The 25,012-nt window shown below is 45.5% G+C and overlaps 1 protein-coding gene across 8 annotated transcripts in view; it reads left to right on the forward strand.

Moving 5' to 3' along the window:
* Positions 1 to 1,773: 1,773 nt before the first annotated feature.
* Positions 1,774 to 25,012, forward strand: part of MYO5A (myosin VA) — a 103,956-nt gene continuing 80,717 nt past the window's right edge. For all 8 annotated transcript variants that reach the window (XM_083850025.1, XM_083850027.1, XM_083850029.1 and 5 more), the window contains exons 1-3: positions 1,774 to 1,933; positions 22,324 to 22,434; positions 23,913 to 24,084. In XM_083850025.1, coding sequence (XP_083706151.1) covers positions 1,907 to 1,933; positions 22,324 to 22,434; positions 23,913 to 24,084 — 310 coding nt within the window. In that variant the 5' untranslated portion in view covers positions 1,774 to 1,906. The remainder of the gene's footprint in view (positions 1,934 to 22,323; positions 22,435 to 23,912; positions 24,085 to 25,012) is intronic.

The following is a 25,012-nucleotide window of genomic DNA, read 5'->3' on the forward strand; positions in this document are numbered from 1 at the left end:
TTAAGGACAGATTTGAAATCCTGGTTTATGCAAATTGTGTCAAATCATAGCATATGTGGACTCAGATACCTATTTTCTGCCGGTGCTCATAATTACACTTGGCTCCTGAGCTTCAGCTGTAAATGGCTGATACAGTAATCCACAGTCCAAGTGAACTCCTGAAACGAGTGTCTTGAACAGAGAAGATAGCATCCTGAATAAAAGGTATTTAATAACGCGTTTGAAGCAGCACACAGAGAGAACAAAACTCTGATATTTTTGTGGTTCATGCATCCAGTTCTTAGATCAAGTCTGTTAAAAGGGGATGGTCACACTGGAGCTCCCAACCACTTGTTCTTCGGGTATGCATGAGACATGACTGGCTTTGTACTATATGACTCTCTGTTTTGCCATAGGGTGCACATGTGAAAGATGACTAGTGGCTTTGTAGTATAGATCTCCCTGTTTTGCCATAGGGTGCACATGAAAAGCAGCTGTGCAAACTTCTTAGGCAAAAACCTCACCCCTGACCTGGACATCAGTTCGCAGGAGCCTGTTCTTGGCTTCTCCAAGGACTGACAGCAGTTCTGTTGATGGAAGTGTGCCTCCTGGGCTTGCAACAGTAACAGTAATCATGGCTGATAGTCCTGAACGTACTGGTAGAATATGGGAAGGAAGTTTTTTTGGTGGTGGTTTTGTTTGTTTGTCTGCTTTGATTCAATTCTCATTAAATAGTTTCTAAACTCCCTGTAAAATAAACATATTTTTAACCTCATTTCTGAAGTCATTAACCTTGGTTTATTAGCTGTGAAGATCACATATCTGCACCTAATACAAACAACTCCAGGTAAGGCTCCACATTTTCACCCTAATTATTATTTTTTTATTTGTGCTTGCTATGCTCTCTAAATCCTTTCACGTAGCAGCAGCGATGTACAGCTAAATTTTAGCATTTATTGCAGCATTTACTGGGGGAGTCGAGAGCTTTATTTTCACTCCTGGCTATCAGTAACTTGATGTGTGATTTTGAGCAGCTCACCCATCTCTTTCAGGGCTCGTTTTCTCTGTTGGTACTGTCTGTTTTCTTTGGTCTGTTTTCTTTGCTCACAGCAGGTTTCTGGGGGAGTCCAGGTACTGCCCACTGAATACAAAGCTGTTATTTAGATGGTTGAATTTTGCACAGAGATGATCTCGGTTAAAATGTCGAAGCATCTTCATGGAGATTGTGGCAAAAGTATCTGTTTCAAATTTTTTTGTGTGTTTTGGACCGCTTAGAACCGGTGGGATGCGTTCCCAAGGTGAAAAAGCGGAGTACACGCAAGAGAGGCTCACTTCTGCCACGCCAACAACTCTTGCCATAACGTGAGCTGTAGAAAACACCCAGTAATGATTCATAAAGCCAAAGAGCTCCCCTCCAGCCCCAGCCAGAACACGGCTTCTGCTTTTTATTTGATTCCCTTTTGCCACGGAAGCTGAACTTCGGGGGCTGCGGATGTCTCTCTGAGGACGGGACGGTGTCGCGGGGAGGTGTGCGCAGAGGTTGGAGCCCGGTCCTCACCGAGCCCCCCGCCTTGCGCCGCCACCTCACAGGCGGGGCCCGGCTGAGGGCGGCAGCCCCCTCCCGGGGCCGGGGGCGGCCCCATTTCCGCCCGGGGGCTCCCCTCACCCCACCGCCGGCAGCCCCTGAGGGAAGGGACGGCGGCCGCGGGGCAGGGCCGGGCCGGGCAGCGGGCGTCGCTCCCCGGGCAGCGGCCCCGGCTCGCCGCCCGCCCGCCGGGGGGAGGCAGCGCCGCCCGCCCGCCCGCCGCGCTCCCACAATGCACAGAGCGGCGGCCCCGCAGCCCGGCAGGTAGCAACATGGCGCGCCGCCGCCCCGCCGCCTCCTGAGCATCCTCCGCCCGCCGCCGCCGCTCGCGCGCCCGCCGCCATGGCGGCCTCTGAGCTGTACACGAAGGTAGGGCGGGGGGGGGGCTGCGGGGCTGGGGCCGGGCCCTCGCCTCCACACGGACCCGGCGGGGCGCGGCCGCCCGCTGCGGGGCCGCTGCTGCCCGGCTGGGTGCCGCCCGCTCGGCGGGGCCGGGGGCGGCGGCGTGGGGACCCCGCGGGGTCCGCCCGGGGTTAGCGGGGCCGGAGGGGCGGTGCGGGTGCGTTCGCCTCGCCTCGCCTCGCCTCACGGGCGGCCCCGCGCCGCCAGCTCCCTGCGTGCGGGTGGCGGTGGTTGAGCATCCCTGCGGCCGCCGCCATGCCGCGGTGGGTGAGCCCAGCAGAGCCCTCAGCAGAGGGGTTTTCCTGATATTTTTGCGTTTGGGGTGTCGGGGCCTCGCCAGCTCGGGCCCACACGGCTCCTCCCCGCGCAGCTGGACAGCGGCGGGTCCGGGGGTGTCGAAGCGATGGTTTTGTCCCATAGTGATGTGCTGCTTCCATCGCTCTGCCTGGATCCGGTGCAGCACGTGTGAAAAGGAATGGCAGGCCGTAGGTTTTTGAGGGCAGAAGGGATCACAGGGGCAGCAGACCTGAGCACCGCCGTACAACGTCAAAATCCTCAAACACTTCTTTGAAAAAGCTTGTAAACTCCACGTGCGGCCGTCGAGATCCGTGAGCCACCTCATGAAATTCTCTTTAGTTACCTCCAGTCCACCTCCTTGTGTGAGGAGAGGAATAAAGGAAGCTGCCTGTTTGTCCAGCACGAATGGTTCACCGTGTTGGTAGCGTCCTCTCGCGCGGACGTGGCGCACAGCACAGACTGTGCATCTGTGCAAATCACACGGGACGGTCCCTTCCGCAGGCTGGAGCGTATCTGCACGGTGTTTGTGTAGGAGAGACAGGGCGAGGAAGCGAGGTGAGTGCCCTACAGAACCCCAAACAAATGGGTGCAGATGAGGCACCTCGTGTATCTGCTCATAGACACGTATCTCAATCAGCTGTCTTTGCAAAAGGGGGTGAAAGTTAGTGTGCTGGTCTGAAGAGCAGCGGCACCGTGGAGTTGTTCCCAAGCTCTCAGCAGAGCTCAGCCATGTCAGGAGTTACGTTGGAAAGTTGTTCTTGGCTTCTCTCTCTGTGGATGTTCTTACAACAGAATTAACATCTCTCATGAGGAGCTATTCAGAAATACTTGATTTTAATTTCAAACACCGTCTGACCTTGAATTCACTTCCTAGATGGTTAAATCCTTCCTGTCCCAAAACTATGGGTGTCCCGTTGTCTTGGGGCCTGGGGAGAAGCTTGGGCCGCTTCCAGGGGCAGGGAAGGCACACCTCTGAATCAGGCACTCAGCCAGGAAAGCTGCCGAGGGTTCGGCAGAGACTCTGCATTCTTCCCCTCTCTGCCTGCTTTTTCCCCAGGAAAAGCCTTAGTGCTGCTTAATCGAGTTCAGCATCTCCACGTGTAGTGGCAACAGACCTCATCCTTGATGGAGTAACATAAGTAATGGATTTATGGTCGTAGCATGCAGCGGTTAAGTGAGCAAACACCAAGTAAAACCACTGCAGGTGTCATCCTCCAGGAGGGGACTTGCTGGATGACCAAGGTCAGCAAGATTGCTTCTGTGCTTTCCTCTCACGCAAGAGGCTATTCTTGTCCTCTTTTGAGCCATACGTAGGCACAGAAAGCATGACTTTCACATCTTTTTTATGCTGGCAGGCGCAGCCAGGATTGTCATTCAGGACAGCTCCTTAAAGTACCAGAGCTTCCATTTTAACATCGAACTTACCACGTGGCATTACTGGCACATGCATTTTGCTGGCATGTGCAGCAGGGTATGAATTTGCAGAACGTCGTTACTGCGTGTGCCTCTGTGTGTCTTGAAGCACAGGAGCTGGAAGCTCACCTACCCATGGCGAGCCCACCAAGCAGCTTGCCGGGGTTGTGCTGGTGGCTGTGTTCCTCCGAGCTCCCAGCAGCAGCAGTCGGTAGAGGTGTGTCAGTCACCTTCCTCACGTTGTTGTTGGCAGAAGTGGGGTTCTCTGCTCTACGCTACAGCCTGTCCAGCTATGTCAACAACCGCCCTAAAGCCTTCAAGCTTGGTGGCTCTGCAGGCCAGTGTAAACGTAGCACCCACTGTCCCAACCACATGTGCCTTCTTGAAATTGTATAAAGGAACCCTTACTTTCTCATGCTAAATTATTTTTTTTTTTGTTAGAAACCGGGGCTATGTGTTTTCAAAGAAGTCATGCCACTCCTATGAAAATCCTGTTCCTTTGATTCATGCAGGTGTATATTTAAACTTGGTGACCATTCAGACAGCCTCATTGTTGTGCATCCCTGTAGTTAATCTGGAAATTTGAATTGAAGTTAAAGGATTGGCACAAGCTAATTGTGAATAATGGGACTGAACCGTGCTCTGCTTTGTGTTCCTGCTCCCAGCGATGCAGCAAATACGGATTCTGCTTGAAGGCTTCAATTTTGGGGCTCAGCAGTTTAAAACTGCTCCATGGGTTGTGTCCCGGGCATTGTTATTAGATGTGTTTTGTGCTCCTGAGCTATGTTTCACTTGTCCTGTTGAGAAGCTGTCAATGGCAGATAAGTAGTCCTACTGTAAGGTAATTTTTGAAAGTTTTGGTTCTTTGACTTTGGATACAAACTGAGTAGAATTGGGGTGTGCTTCATGAGTAATCGTAGCCCCACTTAACGGTACTCGGACGTAAGTGATCAGCGTTTCGTAACTGTTGACCAACAGCAGATATATATCTACATGGGCTGACCCATGAAAATCTGTAGGGACCGTCTGGGCCATGCATTGGCTTTTGTCTGCTTTCCTTGGAAATGAAGAGCCAGTGAGAATGCTTTGCCTAGCTCTGGGCTTCATCTGACTCCTCTGCCCTGGCCACACCACCACCTGCAGTGACAGACTTCATGGTCTTGCATTCAGGTTTGTGCAAAACCACCCCTGGCACGTGCTCATTACCTGCACACTGAAGTTAAAACAGATCAGACACTGTGTTCGTGCCTCCACTTTTCGGACTGGAATGGAGACTCAGCATCATTAAGTCATTTTTGTTCTCCATTTTCTTCCTTTTCTCCCCTGGTTTGAGCTGTTCCTGCTTTATGCTGTGTTCTCCTACAGCATGTTGCTTTGCCCTCTTAGGGGGCATGTCGGGGTCAGTTTTGTATGGCTGGGTTCAGCATATTTATTTATTTTTCAACTCATTTATTCATTTCATCCTTGCTGTTACCAATACTTCCTTCCCTTTCCAGCATCTTGCAGGCTGGGGCAGCTAGCTGCTCCGGTTGTGGTTAAAGGGGGCAGAAATGTCCCTTCTGAGCACAAATGGAAGCCCTAACCAGTTCTCACTGCAGGCCGGCGGCCTGGGCAAGCTGAACTCAGTGGCCAGCTTTCAGTTCTGGTGCTCTGTCCTTGAAATGGTTCAGGCTGGGGGTTTATAGCGTTACACTGACTTAGAGAAGTGTCAGAGGGAACTGCACAGGACAAAAAGCCACTTGTGCAGTTCCCAGCATCGCAAGAAGCCTGCTGTGGCTTTGCCGGCACTGTCTGCGGGCAGCTGCCTCAGTCCTGAAGCCAGGGCGTTGAAATGTTTGGTGTTTGCTCCCTTGCGCCGTGCTCGCTCCTTGGCAGTGAACTCGACTGCAGGCAGCTTCTAACCGGGGTGCTCCTCTCCTGGGTGTAACGCTGCATGGGGAGGGCAGCGTAGCAAAACCATGCTGAGCACAGAGAGCAAACACAGCAGCATTTCAGACTTTCTCTTCTTGCTGGTGAGCTTTTCTTCAGGAGAGAAAAAAAAGCAGCCTTAATTCCCTGGTCTTCTATATTGCTGTTCAAAGCGGTGTGCATGAGACGGGCATTTTCTGAAGCTCAGCCGGCAACCAGGTGTCCCCGCAGGGAGCTGCTGGGTGCCTCCAGGGCCGGGGCTCGCTCCCAGACGGGCTCACGGCGGGTGCTGGGCTGTGCAGGATGGGGCCTGCTCCCGGGTGGCGTCTGCGCAGTGCAGAGCGGTGAGCCTGGCGTAGAAATGAGAGGTACTGGGCAGCAATTGCGTCTGTAAATGATGGTAGGCAGTCATAGGGTATTTGCTACTGTGTCTCTGCCTCTGGTCTTTGAAAACTAATGCAGCAGCAGTGACAGTGGGGATATTTCAGGTGCCTTTCTGCTTTGGGGACCTGCCCTGATGCTGGAGTAAAAGTGGTGGAAACTGAGTGTCACAGCTGTGTGCAGCAGCTCTGTTCCCCTTGCCCGTAAGTGGAAGGCGCTGGATTATGTAATTACCCAGCTGTCTAACGATGCTTGCTTTAGCCTGAGCTTGATGTTTTGGTATGTTTTTGTAAAAAAATAAAATAAAAATAAAATAAAATGGTCAGACACCAGCCACAGGGGAACTGAAAAAACCCTTAGTTTTTCACCAACACTTCTGCGATACGTCAACAATTTATCATTCTCGTTAAAAGAAGCGTGAGCCTTGGGAGGCAGAACCAGTGAGGGTCGGAGCCTGAGCCAGTTCCACTGCAGAGCGGTTGGGGAGCGGAGCGTCCCACGTCCCCTGTCCCTCAGCGGGCGCGGGGACACGTGGTGTCACCCTCAGCACGGGGCCATGGCCAGGTGGCTTCAAGCTGCTAGTGAAAGCTTCTCTCAGTCCGCAGGTGGTTTTTGGGAGGGTGCATTACATGGGCCTAATGCACCGCTGAAAGTGGAGCATCACTGGGAGATAGTTTTTGGGGAGAGGAGATACAACCTTAAACTCAAAATAATATATATGTCTTTTGATACAGACCTGATCTTGAAAGCTCTGTGAATTTTCTTTGTTGCATGTAGGAATTACGAAGCTCCCATTTGTAATAATTGGCCATTTACTTAATTCTCCAAGTATCATGTTAAAACATTTACTTTCTAATGATATTAGTGGATTATGTGGGGTCCCCTGAAAATTTATCAGCAGTCCTCGCACAGTAGTAATGTCTGTGCATGGAGCTGCCACTGGTTGTTTTCTGTCTCTTTCTACTGCATTGATTTTATGGCGTGTGCCAGCTGGCTTAGGTAATGGATTACTATTACTTTTTAGATAAATAAATGATCAGATAAAGTGCTGTCGAGCTCCTGCTGTGTGAGGAGCTGTGCGGCCACCACCCTTACCTTTGGGAGAGCCACCGAGCTCCCGGTGGAGGTGGAAGGGCCAGCAGGCGGGTTGCAGGATCGATCTCCTCCTGGGGCCTTTGGTAGCCTGATCCCTTCCATGTGCTCCAGCACCAAAGTCACTTGTCTCTCACTTGAATGAGACTCATCGTTTAATCTCTGTAGAGTTAAAGAAAGCATTTTGCTGTTGAAAGTTGCTCATGGAACTGGTTGAAGTGGAGGACGTCACAGAAGCTTCCAGTGTCACAAGATCTGTTTTAGGATGGTCTGTTCTTAATGGGATTAAGAAGGAAAGCAAGAAGTGACAGTAAAACCAGGTGGTGTCACTGCCGGAGGGCAGAGCTGCGTGGAGCAGGCAGCCTGCTGTCCATGGGCAGCTCGGAGGCACTGCCCGTGCCTCTGGCCTGCCTCCACAGCAGGCTGCAGGGTAGCCAGCCCTGTGGTGTGTGCCGAGGGCTTCCTTTCCATTCAAATTTCATTACGTGAACACCCCAAACATGCACAAAACGAATCTTGAAAGAACTGATTGGAGGATGGTTTATATTCCCGAGTCTTGACACCTGCGTGTGTACAGGAGCACGCGCCCGGGCGCTCCTTGTTTGCATTTTTGATTTGTGTGCTTGGAAGTGCAGAGGTTATCTGTGGGCTATCTGGTGCTCACTGTAGCACAGCCGTGTTCACTGCTGCGTGCAGCGTGCTGGGCTCTGACAGAAGTGCTGGTACAGTTGGGACCAGGGCCGGGAGGCAGCGCTGGGGCAGCTCTGCTGCTGCCGGCTGGTTAGAGCAGTAACGAGCTACTCAGACGAGTCAGAGCAGTGCTGTCATCTCCTGCCCATCTTCCTTACTGCTGAAGTAGCAAGGAAGGAATTCATATTTCCCCTTAGTAATAGCTAGTTCTTGTTGCAGCAAATAGTTTGGGGCCAGAGTAAACCTGTGTTTCTTGGAAATGTTCTTCATGTCTTCGACTTTTGCTTTCTCCTCTTCCATCAGACTGTCCTTTTGCTTAAGTTTTAGTCGTAGACCGTAGTCTGACTCATGACACACCACAACAGATGCGTATTTTTCATAGAATCGTGGTTGGGAAAGACCTCCACGATCAGCTAGGCCAACCTTTACATTCCAGTCCAACTGTTTTTGTCTTGGGAGATGATGCTTCTAAGAGTTTGATTAGTTTAAATATGTATAAAAACTGTTAAACACGTAGCAATGCACCTAAAGGACGCGGGAGACAGAATTCAAGCTGCGCTGAACTCTGTGTACAGCCATTTTTTGCTTTACTTCCAAGCTGCACCCAGAACGGAGAGCTGCACGATGGGCTTGCTTCAGCCTCGATCGCCGATGCCAATAGCCAGGCTTTTGGTGGCTGTGGGCAGAGACCAGCACTTCCATGCCCGTGCCAGTGCCGAGCTCTGTGCTAGCCTTGCTTAGGACTGCATCATTTCCCCGTGTTCCCAGAAGTGCTTGGCTACGCTTAACTGTGATCCTGCAAAGATTTATCTTCATCCAGTGTGAGTAGTCCTGTTGCTTAATTTTATGCTTTGAAATCAAGCATGTAAATCTGCAAGACTGGGGCTTTGACCTTCTATTTCCTCTTACGGCAGAGAAATATTTTTGCTGTCATACACCTGCCCAGAATAATTTGTGCAGGAAAACAAATGAAAAAATATCCTTGGGATACTTCCTTGTCAAGTTCTTGGTGTTAAGTTCTGTGTATGCAGGGTTACAGTAAGTTAGAGCCTGTCTACTTAAACCTAATTTTAGTATTTAATGTGCAAGAGTACGTTTTCAGGAGGAGCTTCTTTCCCAGTGCCCCACCATCTTGGGGAGAGTATGAGTCCACTCATCCTTAGCATATCCCCCTTTCTCACCTTGCTACGGGCAGCAGCCCGAAGTGCGGTGCTGTGCGGGATGGATAACCTGAGCTACCCAACGCTGCGTAAATGCAAAAACCTTCGGAGTTACCGAGCTGATCATGTTGATGATTTGGGTGTCTTACTGTTCCTGGCCATCCAGGTTATAACCCACTCCTTTTCTGGCACGATGCAACTTCTTTGCAACCTGCTGTCAGTTAAGCACAGTATTTAGTAGTTTTATTTCTATATGTTTGGCTCTTTTATTTGCAAATAAATTATAAAATAGAGATCAGCACTGGCCAAAAGGTTAGAAAAGGAAAAAGAGGTAAGTACTTGGTGCGATGGCATCAGAGGAGGCCCTTTCTTGCTGGAGTGCGCATTAGGCAGCCGGAAAGTAAAGGCAGGAAGCTTTGGGCACACCGATAAGTTTAAGGACTTCACTCCTGCTAGATGCCTGTGGATTGCACATACTGACCCAACTTTTAATGGGAGTATCTGCAAATTTTAATGCAAACTCTGAAGAAAGTGAAAGTGGATTACTTATACAAGCAGAAATCTTCTATCTTTACACCATCTGTTTTCCTTAGTGGCCTGGATTTAATTTCTTTGTCCCGTTAGTCTGGGACACTAGCAAGTGTCGTCACAGCTCCCTTTCAGTAACAGTGCCACAGAGGTACTCAGGCTGGGTAAAGCTGCTTCTAATGCTACGGGAAAGGGAGATCCAAAAGCAAATAAGCAGATACATCAGTGAGAAGTCACCACATGGTGAAAGGTCTGTGGGAGCGGTGTCACGACTGAGCTGGCAGACGAGCAATGAGGATCATTCACAGGTGCCTTTAACTTCTGCTGCAAAGTCCAGTCCGATTGCTTCATCTCATTTTTTCTTGTGCGTGTTGAAAACGGCATCCGTTCCTATTGCTGAGGCTTGCCCGCCTCACCTGCTGCCAGGCCGAAGGGCTGCAGCGTGAGGAGCCGCTGCAGGCACCGGGGAGCAGCTGGCGAAGGCTGTGGCGATGGGCTGAGCGTCGTGGAAGTGGCCACCCCTCTCTCAGGCTGCTTATCACATCTTTGCTTTTGCCTTCTGACCCAGCTGCAGGTAAGGCTGTCAGGCTAATTCACATCAAATAACAGATGCCACTGGTAATTAACAGGATAATTGGCTTGGTGCATTGACTTAGTTCTTAGGAGACAATGGAGATGGTTGAAAGCAGACTCTTCTGGGCTGCTTTTGCTTTCGTTTGATGAGAGTCCCGTTTTTAAAATTAAATGCAAAGAGCTCCCGGTGTGTCTGTGCAGTAGCCAACACAGCAGAAAGTACGACTTGTGCCATGTCGTGTAAAGTTTCGTAAGGTTGCTCCGTGGTTACATGCAAACTACATGCTTCTAGCCTGGTTCTAAATATAGAAGAACAGATACTTATTTGAGAGATTCGCATGCCCATATAGTCTCTTTTGTAAATGGGTATGAAAAATGATGAAGTCTTGCTGCAGTTATTAGCAGCGTCTTTGAATTCTTCTGTTTGATTATCCCAAGCCAACAGAATTTTGCTGTTACTTAGTCATTTATAGGAGGACACTCTTGCTCTTTGTAGAGCTGGAGAAAGAAACTAAAATATTATGAGTCGGTCTAACAATGGGGGAATTCATGGCCCCAACACAGCTTGTCACACGTTGCTCTCTGCAGGCTCTGTGGGTTATTCATACATATCTTTAAAGCAGATGACTTCAGTTGTTTTGCTGAGGGAACCAGCAAGAGATTCCCAAGTTGCCTCATGAGTTAGCGTACACCACTAAAGGAAAGATGGAAATCTTTTCCATGGAGGTTAAGCCTGTTTTGCCTGGAAGGGAAACACAAACTGCCTGGAAAAGTGCTGAAAATCTGTGTTACGAGAGATCTGGGATGGAAATAGATGGATTAGACTGCATGTATGTTAAAGTAAGTAGAACGTGTTTGGTTGTTTTCTTGGTTTTAACGTAGGTGAAGGCTGTCGAGCCAAGCATATAACAGCTTATTAACATAATAGCTTATTAATAAAGGTTTAAATTCAATAGAATATTGGCTTACATATATGGAAGACTTTTTCAAATATTCCAGACAATGGTTTGATTGTTTAGGGCATTGTCTCTGTTGGAAGGACTTATATGTGGAGAAGCATTCGCAGTTGTTAGCGGGTGATGTCAGGGTGGGTCTCTTCATTCTGGTAATCGTGTGTTGGAAATACAAAGGCAACATAAACTTTTTGCAAGCAGTCGAATACACAGCACTCGCAGAGAAGAGGAGCAGAAAGAATAGTTCTTGTAAGACTAAATATGGTGCAGAAACTCCAGTGAAGGTGAAGGGTTTTGGTCTCGGTGCCCTTGCCGACATGGAGGCATTCCCTCGTGCGGGTGGAGGTTAGAGCCGTGCCGCAGGTCTGCCACAGCTCGCTGGAGTCCTTCTGGTTGGGGTGGCTGGGGCAGGCACTGTGGTTCCCTCCCGAGCACTGCTCAGGGTGGTGCTGCAGCCACTAACCCCGCTTCTGCAGCTTCCCCCACCTCTCGCAGAGGGCACCTGGTGGATGCATCTCTACCTGAGGGCTTTGCGTTGAGGCTTGTGGGGTTGCTTGCACCATCTGTAGCTTCCTTGCGTGTGGACATGCTGTCAGCTTCCCATGAGAAAAGGGGGAGGCGGAATACTGCTTCGTGAAGTGCCTCGCTGGTGTCAGGGTGCTGTTACGGTGTTGCAGCAAGGCGTAGACTTGGCCTTACTGGCAGAGTTAAGCTGTGGGTTAGCTGAGTAAAACTGGCTTTCCCTGAATAAATCGGGCAAAGGCACTAAAAGCTCTGTTTTAATACAATTGCATCTCAGCCCGGTGCTTCTGTATAGTTTTAACGAAAAATTACCAGTTACAGACAAACAGTGTGGTGGTTTGCAGTTCTGGATTTTTATAACGCCCAGCAGGTATTTTACTTTTAACTTGACTCTTCTCAAGCAAAAACAGAAGGAGGGCTGTTTGGACTTGATCCCAGCTTTCCAGAAGGATGCTCAGGAAAGTACAGCCTTACCCGCTATCAAAGTCTATACCAAACATCTTTCCTTCCATTTTTAACTTATTAACTTCTGAAGTTTTCACAGTTAAGTCAGCAATTGTCCATACTCTGGATGTTTTACAGATACCAGAAAATCCATCCTTATGTCACCTCTGCCAACTAGGTGATCAGCTGCGGCTCCGTTGCTCTTTTTCTCAATAACTTCTGTCAAACTCCAGCGCCGTAGCACAGCATGGCTCAGTGCATCTGCCTGATCAATGCAAGCCTTTATTTTTCCTTCCTGTCTAAGGCAGTGCTAGATACACCAAATAATCTCATCACAGAGATGCAGATGGCTCTCTGCTGAAGCACTGCCACGGAGACAAAAGACAACGCTTCCTCTTTCAGCACGTATGAACCCAAGATGAACAGCCGGCTGCAGCCAGCGCTGGGAGCCACTTCTTCCCAGAAGCAAAACTTGGGTTGCTCTGTGTGTTGCAAGAAATGACTCGGTTATCCTGCCTGCTGTAGGTGGGGTTTCCGGAAGCTTTTGGGAAAATAATTTAAAAACGCTTCTGTAAGATATTAAATCAATTTAAGAAGTTGAGAAAAGGAAATCAATGTTGTATCACATGACATCAACATATAAAAATATGTAAGAAACATGAGGGTCTTCCATGGTCTGGAAGTAGTATTTATGTCAGCAATAGTTAATTATGCCATGAAGTCTGTATTATGACTTGCATTCTCTTAGTATTAAAACAAAAGCCTCATTCAGGCACCCATAAGTTTAGTCATGATGTGGTGAATGATTTTTCTGTGTATTCTTTAAGTATTGGCCCTTTTTTTTTAAGTTGGAGTGTTTTAGTAATATACCCACAACATTCAGTGAAAGCACATGAAATCATGCATCCTTTTCCTAATATTAGTTCTTCAATGCAACAAATTTTATGAGCTTAATATTCAGGGGATGGCTGTAGTTTTTCATTTGCCCTTAGTTTCTTGTAGCCACCATTCTACAACTGTTGTAACATGTTTTTCAGGTTGGACGAACGAGGAGGTATTTTAAGGCAGACTTGTAATTAACTTCTTTCTGAAATCACTAGCATATAATTCTGTTTGGCCTTCATTTTGACATATGGGTTGAAATGCCATATACCGTATACCTCTTTATGTGGATTAGAACCAAAGCTAAGTTTTACATGTATCAGAACTCAGGATAGTTATCTGTTGCTTAGTCTGGGATGGGCATCACACTTCTGCTCAACGTTTTTGCTGATTTTATTGTGCTTATTTAAAAAGTTTGTTTTCTCTTTATGTCTCAAGCAATGACTGAAGCACTCATGGTTTCAATCTAGCTGTAGGTGCCGACTTTTCTGAGCCAGATCTAGGAATCAAAACCATTTCAAACACAACATTTTCTTAAACATTGACTTAATTTGCTTTTAGGCCTGGCCTATGTGACAGCACACATTTCTTGAGAAGTGTGCTGAGTTCAAGGCGGGAGCTGTAGAGCAGTAAGGAAGGCAGGAGCGGGGCAGCTGTGGGTGTTATGGGCTGCATGAGGAATGCTTTGCCTGCGCCGGGCTTCCAGCGTGCCTGCCAGGCTGGCAGCTGTGCCAGCCTCCCCTGGGCATTCAGACGGGTTTTATCTTCAAGTAGCTGCTGATACAGCCTTAGTTAAGCCTAGTGGGAAAGGTGGTCGGAGTCGTAATGTCCTGAAACAGCATTGCATGTGACTTCCCTTAGATGTGCGGTGGTTTTCAGCTGTGTGCGCTACTGGCATCGCATGTGAAATACTTCACAGAATAACAGATGTTAGCAGCAGCTGGCTGGAGATGGCTCTCATGGAGGGTTGGAGAACCAGGTGTGGAAGGGGAGCTGCGAAATGGAACAGGAGCTGGCAAAGGCTGATACTGCAAGCAGCGCCTTAGAGCGTTGTTTGAATTGGCAACAGTTTGATAGATAAAATATTGTGTGGTATGATAACGAGTAATTACAAACCAAATCTGTCTCTAAGGCATTTTAAAGAGAAGGTCAAGTACAGTCAACATAAAATGTAGAAAGTCATGTTTTTAAAGAAAATTCACGTGAAGTTCATTCTGTGGGCGTTAACTCTTCAAATCCTATTTTTCAGGGCCATATCAAGTCTAACCCAGAAATGTAACTGTTCTTTGATAGGTTTGACAGTGCAAAGTAAAATGCTAGGTTTTCTGGCTTTGATGTCACTCCCGGTGCGTGGATTTCCACGGCGATCACTTTCTCTGAATTTCAGTAGAAAGATTACTAATAATTTTAGTATTTAAAGAAACAGGAAAAAAAAAACTTTTATGTTTATGTTTGCTGACCAGATTTGCCTGTAGCAGCATGTATATATACGCTGCGTTTGGGATTTAGCTTTTTTTTTTTTTTTAATCACTTCAAAGTAAAGTGAAGTTTCCCATCAGTGTAAGTCAGTGGATGTTTTCCCAATGGCTAAAGACAACTAGTTGTAATTCGTCCCATAGCAATTCTTCGTAGGATGCTGGTAGGCCCTGAGACCTCAGCTGTCCTTTGAATACCACCCTGCTCCTGTGGTACTGCTCGCTGTGCCCGTGCTGGGCCGTGCTGCTGTGTGCAGGCACCCCTGGTCTCACCAGGCTGTTAGGCCACTCAGAGGGGGTTAGCAGCGTGCTACGACAGCAGTTGCACCTCAGCATAGGCTGATACCTGGCTTTCATTAGGACTAATTGCTGTAGCTGGCCGTTGATGGCTGCGGGTTGCCGGAGCACTCATCCCTCAGAGGCGGTGGCCACAGGCTCAGCTGGCAGTGGGGCCGGCACTGCCCGTTGTCTCCTCTCCTCCGGGTCCCAGCTGCGCCTGAACGCCATCAGAGTCGCTGTGTGGCCGAGGCTGCTGGCTGGCGGTGGTTGTCAGGAGCAGAGGGAGGTGTGGGCAGAAGCACTGCACCTGTACGTGCAGCCACGGGTACGTGTTTCAGTCAGGTTTCACCTGGAGCAACCTGAGGAGAGCCTGCCTGGCTGGTTAGCTCTGCAGAGAGGTGCACCACGCTGCCGGGCTCGGTTTAAGTGCTCCAACGGTTAGGTTATTTTTTCTTAAATTCATCTCTGCAGTGACAGTGATAGTTAAAAATAAATGTACGACTTCCTGCTCTGGAGACCTCTTGTATTTATTGGTTTCATGGCCATGCTGCTCAGCTCTCATGAGCTTACTCTTCATTTGCAGTTCTTAGTGGGGAGAACCCCTGACTTCCCGTGGCAGGCTTCTACTTGTCAGTGGAGAAGGCAGTACCCAGGCCTTGTCTGTGTCAGCTGTGTTCCAGTGTGAAACTGTGTGAACTTTTAGGTAGCAGTACAGGAGCTCCCCTCAGCAGTGTCAGAATTTTGGTGCCCCTTGAGGTCTGTCTCTGCGCTCGTCCTGTAACAGCATTGAGTTAACTCTGAGTCCTGGTTAAACGACTGAAGCATTTGGTGGCGTAATTTGTTGTTGTTCGTGACTCGTTTCCTACTTGTCTATCTCAGGGTAAGTTTGTGTATCGCTGCCCGCACCCACATCAAGAGTCGAGCTGGTGAGTTGTCTGTGGACCCTGGGGCCTGCCCTCTGCTCTCCTGGTTCCCCGGGTCCCGTGTTCTCCGGTGGCTCTGTGCGTTGCCTTTCTGTCCCCTTCGTGGTTCTGCTTATGTAACTGCTGAAGGTGTTGCTGATCCAGGAAGTTCAGTGGAAGCTCTATCTAAGAGTATTTCAAGATATCAGCACAGTCGTTCTGTGGAAGGAGGCTTCAGGCTACTGCAGTTCAAAGACACATTTTCTCACAATTCTGCATCTTGAAATTGGTCTTAAAATGTTTTACGTTGCTATTTGTAGAAGAAGCTGCTGGTCTGAATGATTCTTCTGGACAACTGAATTTACCAGTTTAGCAGTCCGTGGTTATATGAAAGGCTCTTTTATACTAAATGTTGTAAACAAGCTACACGATAAGGTACAAATGAGACTTGACCATCTGATTCATTTAATTTATGGGTCTTGTAAGGATATAGCAGCAAAATCCAATAAACTATATAATTAATAAAGTCTAAAAACTCTCTTTATTTGTTATTATCATAACTAAGCACAATGTGAGGGTAGTGAGGTTTGAGAGAGAGGTGCTGGTTTTCCAGCGTTAAGGCAGTGAAGAAGCAGCAGGACTGCTTGTTTTCCTGGCGAGCCTAGGGAGGGAACTGCAGAAGCTGCTGGCAGAAGTGTTCAGCCGAGTTCTCTTTCTTCAACCCTTCACAAAATGCAAAGTACATTTTAGGTGCAAAAGAAAATTGATTGGATATTATTCAAGGTACCTGCAGAGTTCAGCAGGTCTAAGGAACAGCAGTTCTTAATAATAGCTGAAAAGTTTGGGGAACATGGGGATTGAAATTTCTCGTCCTATGAGTCAGAGATTTATGCGATATCATTGGGCTTTTAATCTTCCTATTAGAAAAACAACTTATGTGAGATTATTTGTCTGATAAAGCATGAATACAAATTGTCACAGATGTTCACCCCACTATATATCATATTAATATCTTCTCAAATTAATTCTTTATAAATACCAAGTCTTAAACTGTACAGGAGGTATATAAATGGTTGTTGCTGAGCAACAAGCCAGAGAATACACTCCATTCCAAAAGAATGCTACTACTGTTACAAAAATCAATAATTTTTGTTTTGATTTTTTTTTTGCAAAGTTAATTATGCTCTTTCCCTCAGGTCATAACAAGAATTTAGCTGAGTTTCTCAGAGGTCTTGCAGCCTGCTTGTCGTGGAAGCAGTGTCTTTGGCTGCTTTCTGATCCTTCCTGGTTACTTGCCGTTTTTATAAAAGGAGAGTAAAGTCTTGTCTTTCTTTTCAAACTGCAACCAGCAGCAACGTTTGTTCCGAGGAATGCAGTGCTTCCTTGGGACTGTCTCCACATGGGAGGACTGACAGAAATCGGACTGGCTTCAGCACTGGAAGAACTGTGACCTGCTGCCGCCTCTTGTGTTACGATCAGGATCTCTGGATGGGATCCAGGCTGGTCAAGTTCAGGCTTGTGGTTAAGCTCACCTGGACGTGCGTCTGCCTGCACAAAAGATAAAGCTTTCCTGTTTTAAGTTTTTCTAGGCTCTGATTTACCATCAGTGGTGGTGGCATTGTGAGCAGAGACTAGGAGACAATATAAGCTGAAAGCATATTATTCCAATAGCATCAAATCATGTTTTCAGAACAATCCTATCCAAGGAAATCACACAGTTGAGGAGATCCTTTTCTAACAAGCGAGCGTTTTTCATAGATAAGTTGAACCATTTTGCACAATTTATCACAGGTTTGTACTCTGGCTTGTAGTTATGCCGCACTAACAAGCAGTTTTCCTTTTTCAATCATAATAATGCAGACTGTTCTCTCCAGGTGGCCATGTTCAGAGTCAGTAACAGGTTCACACTGAATGATTTTGGTCAAATTTTGACTTTGGCCAGCTGTTGCTGTTCTGTCAGCTGCTTCAGCTAGTGCCGCCAAAATTGACGGTCTGTCTTTGATCCAGACATTAACGAACTGCTTTATTGCTACGCAAAAATAAGGTCATTTTTGAAGGAGAGAGAAGCAGTGTCTGTCCTAAGGTTTTCTTGATTAACACCTGAAAGACTGTGGGTTTTGAGGCTGTCTGTAAGTGAATAACTAGGTTGTCTTTGCTAAAGTGCAAGTCATATGAGCTCACATGTACGGGCAGGTCTTGCCAAGAACCTAGGGACAGCTTTGTTGAGTTGAATTTTTCTGTTTTTTGTTTGTTAGTTTGTTTGTTTTTGTTAGGATATGGATCGTTTGTGAACTCTTTCAGTTCATATCAAAAGAGCTGTTAAGCTGGATGAAGAGCTGTATCTCCTGCTATAATTGTGATTATGCAATGGAAGTGGAGAACTATTTGATTGCTGAAGTGAATGCTGAGCCGCTCGCATGTCTAACTCCGTTCTGTCAGCAATGTCAATTAGTCCTTCAAGAGGTTAATATTTCAGAAGAGAAGCTTTGTGAGTCATATGGTCTCATTTGATAGATAATTGTTATAGTCTGCTGATTTCTTCATGTGATCTAAGATGAAATCATGAGGTATGAGAGAACACTGAAATTTTCTATTATATTTTCTTATTATATGAAATTATGATAATACAGCAAGCTCTCTGAGCCGCCAGTGAGAAATGAAACCATTGTCCTGTCTTTTCTTTCTGCTGTGAATTCTTCTGAGCAATTACATCGCTGTCACTGAGTATTGCCTTTCCGCAGCCCGCGTTGCCCTTCCCAGAGCGCAGCCCGGCAGTTCTGTACTTGGCCTGACTTCGGAGGTGATGGGGTGATGGTGTTTCACATCACTCTGCTGAGGCTGGAACAGAGTGTAGGCAAGAAACTGAATTCTGAAATAACCCTGTTCATATGCATTTGGTTATTTCCTTTTCATCCTGAATTCAAGGCTGTCTTGTCTGTGTGCCTTGTGTTCACTCTGAGCCCCTCCTAAGCTTGTTCAGAGAAAGCGCAGCTGCATTAACACCCAGCTGTTGGTCGATGGCCACTGCCGACTGAATGGTAGCAGTATTTACCTGAAGTTTCGTTCACTGTCTTTTCTTGAGTCAGTCATACCGTTATCACCCCTATCAGCAGTTCTGTTCTGGTGGTTTGAAATTTGTATTGAAATGTTACGGAGGGTAATATATTTGGTGGCCATCATCAGGCACAATTTCAGTAAAGCTCACTTGATTCTTGCTGTAGTTTCTATTGTAAATTTCAGTGCTATTTTAGGCTAGAATTTCCTCTCCTTTTTAGAAGACTGATTTGTAATTCAGCATCTCTAGAAGTTTATCATATTTTAGTCTTATTTTCACATAGTCATAAACTTGATCTTACGTATTAGTAAAAAAGGGTGGATATTAGACATCAAAGAGTAAGGCACTTCTCAAGAGAGCCCCTTGTTCCTGTTTATACCAGTGATAGTTCTTTGTTTTCTGCTTAGAGTTGGATCCCATCAAAGGCTGTAAAGCAACGGGTTTTTAACATCAACTGATTATATAAAAGAAGATAGAATGAAAATCTGATTTTGCAAATCATTCTGCTAAATTAATGAGGTGGGAGTGTTGTGAAATGATTCAGTGCTTATAATTAGGAACATCTTTCTCTTTCCTCCCACCTGTTCTTTTTACCAGGTGCTTTCTTTGGCAGGGATTTAAGGCTAGGCAGTGATGCTACAGATGAAAAGCTACAGCTTAGCGCTCTCAGGATGACTTTAATATCTGTGAGGTTGTGTCATGCGGAAGATTCAGCTGTCTCTAGTAACCCAGTTTCTATGGAGATCTGTTTTCTGCTTTCTCTTTTTTCCCTTCTGTAGACAGTAGAAAATACACAGTTTCAGCTGAATAAATTAAAGGTGCCTATTTCATCCTGGCATAGATCACATAATTAGAAACTGCCGTGTGACATTTGCTGCCTGAAGTTAACAAAATTTGTGTCTTACAAGGCTGCTGGCTTTTTAACATCAGTAATCTTGGTACAGCCCAGAGGAAACCAGCCTGCCGGCCTTCTGGCTAGACAGCATTTAAAAGCTTTCCTCTTTTGTATTACCTTTCCTTTGCTTTCTATTAATATCTGTGATGAGAGGGAAGCAGCATCCCATCACAAATACTGAAGATGGGGAACTGCTGCTTTAGCTGAGGAAAAACAAAAGTCATAAAAACTGGGCAAAGTGTGATACGTACGCCTTTTGTCTTCAGCTGTCTCTGCTACAGTAGCATCTTCTGTGTTAAACCGAGAAACTTGCCCAGCTTCTGTCAGGCTTTTGATTCTCAATTTCAAAAAAGAAGAGTTCTGCAAATAGGTGCGTTTGGATAAGTTTGGATGTATGTGTATTTAGGGCATTTTGTGTATTAGGGAATGCTGTGTTTAAAAAAACAAGTGGAAAGGAGAGAAGACATTTTGTAGTGGAAACAATGAAAGTAAAGTTTCAATTCTTTATTTCATTGTTTTTCTCCTTTCACTCAGTAGAGAGAATTGGGTTACCAAAGCGCCATACTTCTCTGGTACCTTTAGCTTCTGATAACTTTATATTTTCATTTATTGTGGGCTTGGTTTTCTTTTGAAAGGTTCTCATACTCATTGCTTCCAGGTGGCAGCGGCAGGAGCCGTCTCTGCAGAGCGAGTGCAGGGCCCAGCAGAAGGCCTGCCTTTCGCTGTGCCCTGGCCCCTTGCCGGCTGCCCTCACGGCCAGCGATGGTGAGGTTGGTTGCAGGTCCTGTCCAGCCCCCAAGGATGCTCAGATTTTGCTGTTTGCGTGTTACCTAGTCACGCGATAGGAATTCTTTTTATTTTGCACTGGTACAATCTGGACAAGATCTCTGTGCCCGCTCTCCTTCAGGACCCCTCTAAAATCAGGTGACTGACTTATCTGGACACAGCAGGGAAAAGAAGAACTGCAAGCCTTTGTCAGAAAGCTACTTGGTTTTACTCATCTGGCAGGGGCGTTCTGTTTTCTCTACCTGGAGGTTGAAGTGGACAGAGAAGTCCCAGCTGATGTTTCAGCACGTACCTCACGAATTGAGGCTGCCAGCTAGCAGCCGAGGCTGAGCAGGACCTGAGGAGCGCAGCTCCAGCCTCCCTGCGAGTCCTGCGTCTGCGCATACCCCCCGAAAGCCCCCTGGGCCTGGGCCTGGCTTCGGGGTCTTACGTCCGTGCAGCAGGAGCTGCAGCCCAGCTGGGGCTCTCAGGAGGGGCACGTTCCTTCTGCAGCGCTGGCTTCCCAGCCGGAGAAGGGAAGCATCAGCTGCTGTTGCCCTGCCTCTGGTTCTCTGCCCTTTTTCTTTGGATTCATGCTCGAGAGTGTTTTACAACAGGACTGCTCCTATAAAGCCAAGCAGCGTTGTTGTTTGCAAAGGTAATGGGTGTGGGGAGATTTCGGTGCTCTCCAAGCATTACAAGAGCATCAGATAAGAAGCTTTCATGTATTAAAAATGCCGTAGCCTTTTACTAGTGTTACGCAAGAACTCTTTTCATATGTACCTATTTGCATTTATGTGCAACTGTAGAAGTAATGATATGGTTTCCATACACTTTTAACTGGTTCTTGAACATGACATAACCATTATAACTGGCTTCACTCCTTTAAAAATATGAATAATCTCAGTTTGTGAAAACAAGGTGCATGTTTGTTCTGGGTTACATTTATGAATGAAGTTTAACTGCATCTGCCACAAAGCAGCTGAATTGTGTGGAGATGTGTAGCTGGTTTCCATCACCTTAGCTCATGCTTGGCATGGGTCTGCTTTTGTTTTAAAATGGTAAATAATAGCCTTTTCATGCTGTTGACAAATATCTAATGCTCAGAACCATTTGAACCATTTTCAGGACTTTATTTAAAAGTCTTTGGGAGGTTCTTCATACTTTATCAGAAGTGAACTGGGAAGTACTGCAACAGTTGATGTCAGAATTGGGGGGTTTACCCTCGCTGGCGTTCCTGTGGGTTCAAGGAAGAGAAATGTTTTTAGTCTGTGTGTGTGTGCAGTTAGAGTGGAATGGGCAGCGGCTCAGTGGCGGTACCTCTGAACCTAACTGTCTCTAGGGGTCATTCAGTTCAGTTCACACCAAACCAAACCCCCCCACATGAGCCACCCTTCTTCCTGGTGACATTCCCATGATGTACCAGTGGCAGGCAGGCAATCACACAAGGTTGGCACACGTGTTACACTTTGAGAGCCTGACAGAGATCCAGTCTGTACCTTTGGCTTGGGTGGAAATGGTCATAACTGGAATTAGGCTTTTCTTCTCTATTATTTTGGAGGCCTTTTCAACCAAATCCTTTCAGTTTTTTCTTCTGGCGTTCTGGAGACAATCCATTTTAAACTTGCCCTCTTTGCAACTACAAGGGAGTTTTTAATACTCTATATTAAGTAGCTTCGCATGAATTAACTCAGATGTGGCAAAGTGTTCTCATAATAATAAATGTTGCTGCGTGATGTTATATTGCAAATGCAGTTAGAATCGGCTCAGAAGAGTTACTCTTAAGTGATTTTTTTAGTAGCCAGGTTTTTGACCTCTCTCAAAACACAGATGGTTTGGTTTGTAGATTTTCAGCATTGAATGTGCATCTTGGAACATTCTTGTGCCAGAGAAATGCCTTTTCCTTTCTGCGTAGGCAATAAAATTAAGCTTGTGTAGCCCTGTGTCAATAGAAAACTAGTTCACCTCAGATGTGCTAATTAACTCGTGTCTTGCTTATAGGTTTGGCTGCTAAACATAATGCTAAACATGCATTTAAAAAAGAAAAGGAAAAAAGGTTTTGGCATGTAATATATGTTGATGATGATTTAACTATGTTGCAGAAAGAAGTCACTAATCTTTTGCTGTTTTTTTAATATTGCAGTATGCCAGGGTTTGGATCCCTGATCCAGAGGAAGTCTGGAAGTCAGCAGAACTTCTCAAAGATTATAAACCTGGAGATAAAGTTCTTCAGCTTCGACTTGAAGAGGGCAAGGTAGATCTGTATGTTAAATCATAAGCTGATCGTTCTTGCTCTTGACAAGAGACTGATGTGTCTAACACAGGAAGCTATATTGTTAAACTATATCCGTATTTATATATGTGCAATTATCCTTGTCCACAGACTTTGAGGAGTACTTTTTGTGTGACAACTTATTTTTCCATAGTTCCTGTAAATTATAATTACATAATTCCATTTTGCCTGATTTTTAAAAATAAGTAAGATTAAAACGTTGGTTTTATCCAGCTGCCTGTTACATTCAGTTACATCACTTTTTCTACTTATGCCGTTAAAGCTGTAACTCTGGTTTGATATTCCAGTGGACTGCAAGGAGAACAGTGTTGCAGAGAAAAAAATGTGACTTTTAAGTTGAGCATAGTCACAAGAAGGTTAATAATGTTAGAATGGAGTTAGGATTAAGAGCATTGCCAAAATAATGCTGTATACTGTGTACAGAAATGACAACATCTCTACGAAATGATCACATCCTTGCAGTTAATGCCTGTTAATTTTTTCTTATGCTGTTTAAATGGTTATTTAATATTAATATATAATGAAAGTGATCCCTCAGGTCTTCTCATAGAAAATAAAGATCTACTGCAGAAGGTCACGCATTTATTTTCAATTTCTTTTCTTCTTACCAGTGAGCAACTTAGATCCTACTTTCAGGTAGAGGTCTACATAGCAATTAAGTAAAATGAGCAGATTATATTTATAGAATAGCTTATGAATAAAATATTTTACTTGAATGAATTTTCATTCTTTGACTTGCTCACATCTCATACGGCAAACTGAGCAAACCTGTTCAATCTGACAAAAGTAATTTTGCTCCCCCCTATATTCCAGGCCATGCTTTGATGTTGCACATTTCACACTGCATGTAGTAGAATGAGGGTGTTTGCTAGTTAAGACACATTACGTTGGTACAAGAAAATGTCAGGTAAATAAGGTGTTGTTGCCTCTAGAGACAGATGCAATTAAAGCTCTATGTTAGAGATTAATTTATATCTGCATAAATTGTAGGTTGCATTTTTTTTCAGGTTACGTTTTTCATAGCGCTCTGTCAACATTCTTGTGTCATATTAGTGTGTATGAAGCTGGCTATAGACTGATGGAAATTTATCTCCTCTGTCCCACTCAAGAGTAAAATAATATGAAAAACTAATTAGATTTATGATACAATATTTCAGCTTATTTAATAAAAAGATATGGCAGAAAAAGCAAGGGATTTCTTTAAGTAATAGTTTGAGAAGATGATATACCTTTATTGTTGCCTGTTGAATACAGAAAACCCTTTTGGAAAAATTTTAATGACATTTTTCAATAACAGCCTGCTAACTCAAGATAATTTGAATCTTGTTTTGTGCTTTTATAACTTATGAATGTTTTGCTGGGAAAAAAATAGTTGGAGGTATTGAATGAGGAAACCTAAACACCAGTTCTTTCAACACGTGTTTCCATTTGATTTTCAGGACCTAGAATATTGCCTTGATCCGAAGACCAAGGAACTCCCGCCCTTGCGAAACCCTGACATACTTGTTGGTGAAAATGACCTCACAGCACTCAGTTATCTCCACGAACCTGCTGTTTTACACAACCTCAAAGTTCGATTTATAGACTCTAAGCTCATTTATACCTATTGTGGCAAGTACTGTCATTTTATAGTATAATCTTCACACTGAATGCACTAGACAGGAAAACTTGATTATTGATATATGTGCTTTTAACTTAATGGTAGGCCATGTTGGGCTATTCCTCTGAAAGTCCCTGTGTTTGTGGTCACTAAGTGCATCAAGTCAGCTTGAAAGTATTAAGGCTCAGAGAAAATTGACTTCGCTTTATGTCCCTCTAGCTTCCCAATGGACACTGTTTATAAAATGTGTATTCAGCAATCTTAGCTTGCCCATGGGATTACTTGCTAATCGTTGTTCCCCTTAGACATGCTTAGGTCGGCATTGGCTGGAGGAGAGCTTCACACACTGCAAATGTAGGAGGTTAGCCTGGCTGTTTGATGGATTCATTGCTTCCTCCGTTTGATTGCCTCCATCCGTATTGAGCACCTGTTTCTATGTACAGAAGATACCAGTTTATTTTCCTTTTCATGTTTTCCAATCAGTGGAACTATGCAAGTGAATTTGTAACAGTGCACGAGCCAATGCCTGTCTGTTCAGAATCATGAACAATGTTGGTTTTAAAAATACCGTTTAACTCACAGTAGAGGTTACTTGATGCTGTAATTGCCTGTGATATTTTCAGGTAACCAAAGTGGGGAGAAGTTACTTTAATGATTACTTCATCATAGGTACAAAATTACAGCTGAGTTGTCTGTTTTAAGGGCACTTTTTGAGGTATTTCAAGCTTAAGGTTTAGATTTCATGCTTCTGAGCTCATTTCTGTGTGCACGTGTTTCTTTTAAATCGTAGTGTTTAGTCAGAACACATTTTGAACTTTTCATATACCCTTTCAATATATAAAATCTGTTATTTTATCAAATATTTCTTTATTTATCTTTATTTTGGATATTGTGCTAGTGCATAAGGAACAGTTTAAGTCATTAGATATTTTTCAGTTT

This window comes from Anser anser, assembly GCF_964211835.1.
Source record: "Anser anser genome assembly, chromosome: 10".
Lineage (NCBI taxonomy): Eukaryota > Metazoa > Chordata > Aves > Anseriformes > Anatidae > Anser > Anser anser.